The sequence below is a fragment of the Gekko japonicus genome, unplaced genomic scaffold (assembly GCF_001447785.1).
Source record: "Gekko japonicus isolate JY-2015 unplaced genomic scaffold, Gekko_japonicus_V1.1 scaffold1292, whole genome shotgun sequence".
In the NCBI taxonomy this organism is placed as follows: Eukaryota; Metazoa; Chordata; class Lepidosauria; order Squamata; family Gekkonidae; genus Gekko; species Gekko japonicus.
The window spans coordinates 268,912-272,491 of NW_015165277.1; the positions used below are offsets into that span (position 1 = coordinate 268,912).

Genomic DNA, 3,580 nt, shown 5'->3' on the forward strand with positions numbered 1-3,580 from the left:
ATTACTGTTTCCTCTTAATTTAAGGAGGGAAAAGTCACATAATGTCTCTCACTTAGAGCTTGTCCATATATGAATTTGTGTGAGAACTGTTCCACCTCAAAGAGTTTTGCTTGCTGATTTTTCTGAAGGCCCCTTCCAGGCAGAGGATACTAGACACTAAACATCAGGGGTGTGCCCCAAGGAAAAAAAATGTTATTTCAAATCTGGGATTTGGGGTGGACATAAGAACATAAGAGAAGGCATGCTGGATCAGACCAATGGCCCATCTAGTCCAACACTCTGTGTCACACAATGGCCAAAACTCAGGTGCCATCAGGAGGTCCACCAGTGGGGCCAGAACTCCAGAAGCCCTCCCAATGTTGCCCCCCAAGCACCAAGAATACAGAACATCACTGCTCCAGACATAGTGTTACCTCTTCAAAAAGGTAAAGGTTTCCCTTGCTCGAAATCTAGTCGAATCTGACTCTAGGGGGCAGTGCTCATCTCCATTTCCAAGCTGAAGAGCCAGCGCTGTCCATGGTCCTGTGGCTGGCATGACTAAATGCCGAGGCACACGGAACACTGTTACCTTCCCACTGAAGTGGTACCTATTTATCTACTTGCAATTTCTTGCTTTCAAACTACTAGGTTGGCAGGAGCTGGGGCCAGAGACGGAAGCTCACTCTGTCATGTGCATACCTTGTGGCTAATAGCCACAGATGGACTTCTGCTCCATATGTTTATCCAGTCCCCTCTTCAAGCTGTCTATGCTTGTAGCCACCACCGACTTCCTGAGGCAGTGAATTCCATGTGTTAATTACTCTTTGGGTGAAGAAGTACTTCTTTGTATCTTTTCTAAACCTACTGCTAATTGATTTCATTGAGTGCCCATGTGTTCTTGGATTGTGAGAAAGTGAGGAAAGTACTTCTTCTCTACCTGCTCTATCCCATGTATAATCTTGTAAACCTCTATCATGTCATCCCTCAGTCATCATTTCTCCAAGCTAAAGAGCCCTATCCTCTTTAACCTTTCTTCATAGGGAAAAGGTTCCACCCCTTAGTCATTTTAGCTGCCCTCCTCTACACTTTTTCCAATGCTATAATATCTTTTTTGAGGTGTGGTGACCAGAACTGTACACAATATTCCAAATGAGGCTGCACCATCGATTTATACAGGGACATTATGATAGTGGCTGATTTGTTTTCAGTTCCCTTCCTAATAATCTCCAGCATGGCATTTGCCATTTTTATTGCAGTTGCACACTGAGTCGACATTTTCAGGGAATTATCTACCACGACTCCAAGACCTCTCTCCTGGTCAGTAACCACCAGTTTGGATCCTATCAACATAGATTTATAGTTAAGATTTTTGCTCTATAATATCTTTTTTGCATAATGGGACAGCAAATCTAATTTGCAGACTGTTAGGTCAAAATAGCAAGGATGTGAAGTTCAAATTCATCCCTGGCTCTTGTGTTATGGGACTCCAGCATAAGCACTAAAGGAAAGTAGTACAGAAGAGCTGTATGCAGAATGGTGCTGAAGATGTGCCTTTTGGCACATTAAGGAACTATGGTTTCTCAGGATTCAAATACAGTAAAGGTTACATTGGTGTGACAAGTGATCAGAAATAGCCCCATAGAATACAATGGAAAGACCATGCTGCCGCTGCAGTGCGACTCTAGAGAGAAGGGGATTAAACTTTAAACTCCTTCTCTCTTCGCTTCCCCCCCACAGCCTGCCTTGGCAGGCCAACTGGGGAAGGGAAGGGGAGTCTTTTGAAGATGCCTTCCCCCTTTTTTGCTTCCCCAGCCAGGCATTTAAATCCCCCCCTAGTCTCTCCGCAAAAGCAGAGAGGATCAGGGGGAAAGGAGGGCATGTCTCTCCACCTCCCCTTCCTTCTCCAGCCAGCCCGCCATGGAGAAGGAAGGGGAGGCGAGGAGATATCCCTGGCTTCCCTGCCCAATCTTCTCCAGGCTGTGGGGCACCTGGAGAAGATCGGGCTAGGAAGCCAGGCATTTAATTCCCCCCCCCCGGGTGGGGGCTGGGCTTATTTCTGCAGAGCGCCGCTCCGGTAGGAAATGACCCTTGATTGTGGGAGAAAGAATGGTTGGGGGAGGGCGGCAGCTACTACTACCAAACAATCTATAATTTGCAATTATCTTTCTGTGGTTTGTGATCCTGGTTTGAAGAACAAGCATGAGACATATATTGTTGGTTCAGATGAAATGGCAAACTATGGTTTGCACAAAAGGAGAGGCAGGGGAGCATAGAAACAAAAGGCTCACCATGGATGGTGTTTTGTGTGAATGCACTACATGTATAGCAGTACCTAAGGCTCAGAATAACTGATGTATAGATTAATACACTAACACTGTCCAGGAAAGGAGTAGATGGGAGGAAGAACGCACAAGCCCATGAGGTCATGAGAGGTCTTTACTGGACTAATATGTGTAACTTAAAAAAATAGAAAAGATTGCCCAGAAGTGTGGAAAGACCAGGTGACATGCTTTTTACGCATGACTTACCTCTAAATTAAATTCATTGCTTGTATAACGCCCATTCAACTCTGAGCACTTGATTCTAAACTTCCTATCAAAGATGGAAGATGCATGCCAGTTACGATAGCGAACATGTTGCAATACCTGTTCATAGTTTTTCATGGTGTCAACACCTGAAATAGTAACACAGCATCACAAATAAAGAGCCAGTTAGAGTGGAAAGGGCATAGCTATGAAAGGAAAATGATTATGGGCTTGAGTCAAATAAAGTAGGTTTCACATCAGTAACTCAACAAAATGATATTAAGAGCTTGCACTTCACATTACATTAAATTGGGGACAACTGTCTCCTTTTGGAAATTTCATAATAATAGGATTTATCACAAGCATTGATTCAATAACAATGTTTGTACAAGAGGCACTTAAAGCAATTTTTGTATTTTCAATGTCTGGCAATGGCATAATTACAAGCCATATTCTGCATATTAACTTTTTGACCTCCTATGATGTGATGTCAACATTTTTAGACTGATAATAAACCTTTAGGCCTGTGTATGTTCATAGGAACAGAAGAATGACCACCCACAACATTATGTTGATTTAGACAGTCACATATTTAGGGGCCACTGCTTACATTTAAAATGCCATTTCTCTTATTGTTGCACTAACCATCTTCAGAATGGCTAGATTTGTTTTTGTTTTAGTTAACCTAAGTTGTAAAAGCAAGGCTTGGTCATGGACAGAATATCAAAAAGTCCACTTGTCTGCCTTGTATGTCAGTCATAGACAGAATGTTTATATCCAAAGTTTACATTTCAAATTGTCTCTACTCTACAGCAAATTTCAAATCCTTGACATTATAAATGAGTTTTTATGCATATCCAATGGATTGGAATGCCATCATATCCAACTCCTTTCTAGGCTCTATAATGACGATGAGTGCTCCTCTTTCCTTACCAAAAGGCAATAGTTTCAAAGCTCAGTGTAGTCCTTCAATTTTGTGTTTATGAATATACATAAAAAGATCAATAATTAAGATGAATATACCATATATTGAATACCCTGCCGTAGAGTTTGTAGCATCTAAGTGTTTCCCTTCC

The 3,580-nt window shown here is 42.2% G+C and overlaps 1 protein-coding gene across 1 annotated transcript in view; it reads right to left on the reverse strand.

Annotated features, from left to right (window-relative positions):
- CLSTN2 (calsyntenin 2) overlaps window positions 1–3,580 on the reverse strand; it is a gene marked incomplete at its 5' end in the record, with an annotated part of 143,569 nt that overhangs the window by 11,609 nt on the left and 128,380 nt on the right. Inside the window, 2 exons of the mRNA XM_015410274.1 lie at window positions 2,508–2,653; window positions 3,528–3,575. Coding sequence (XP_015265760.1) covers window positions 2,508–2,653; window positions 3,528–3,575 — 194 coding nt within the window. The remainder of the gene's footprint in view (window positions 1–2,507; window positions 2,654–3,527; window positions 3,576–3,580) is intronic.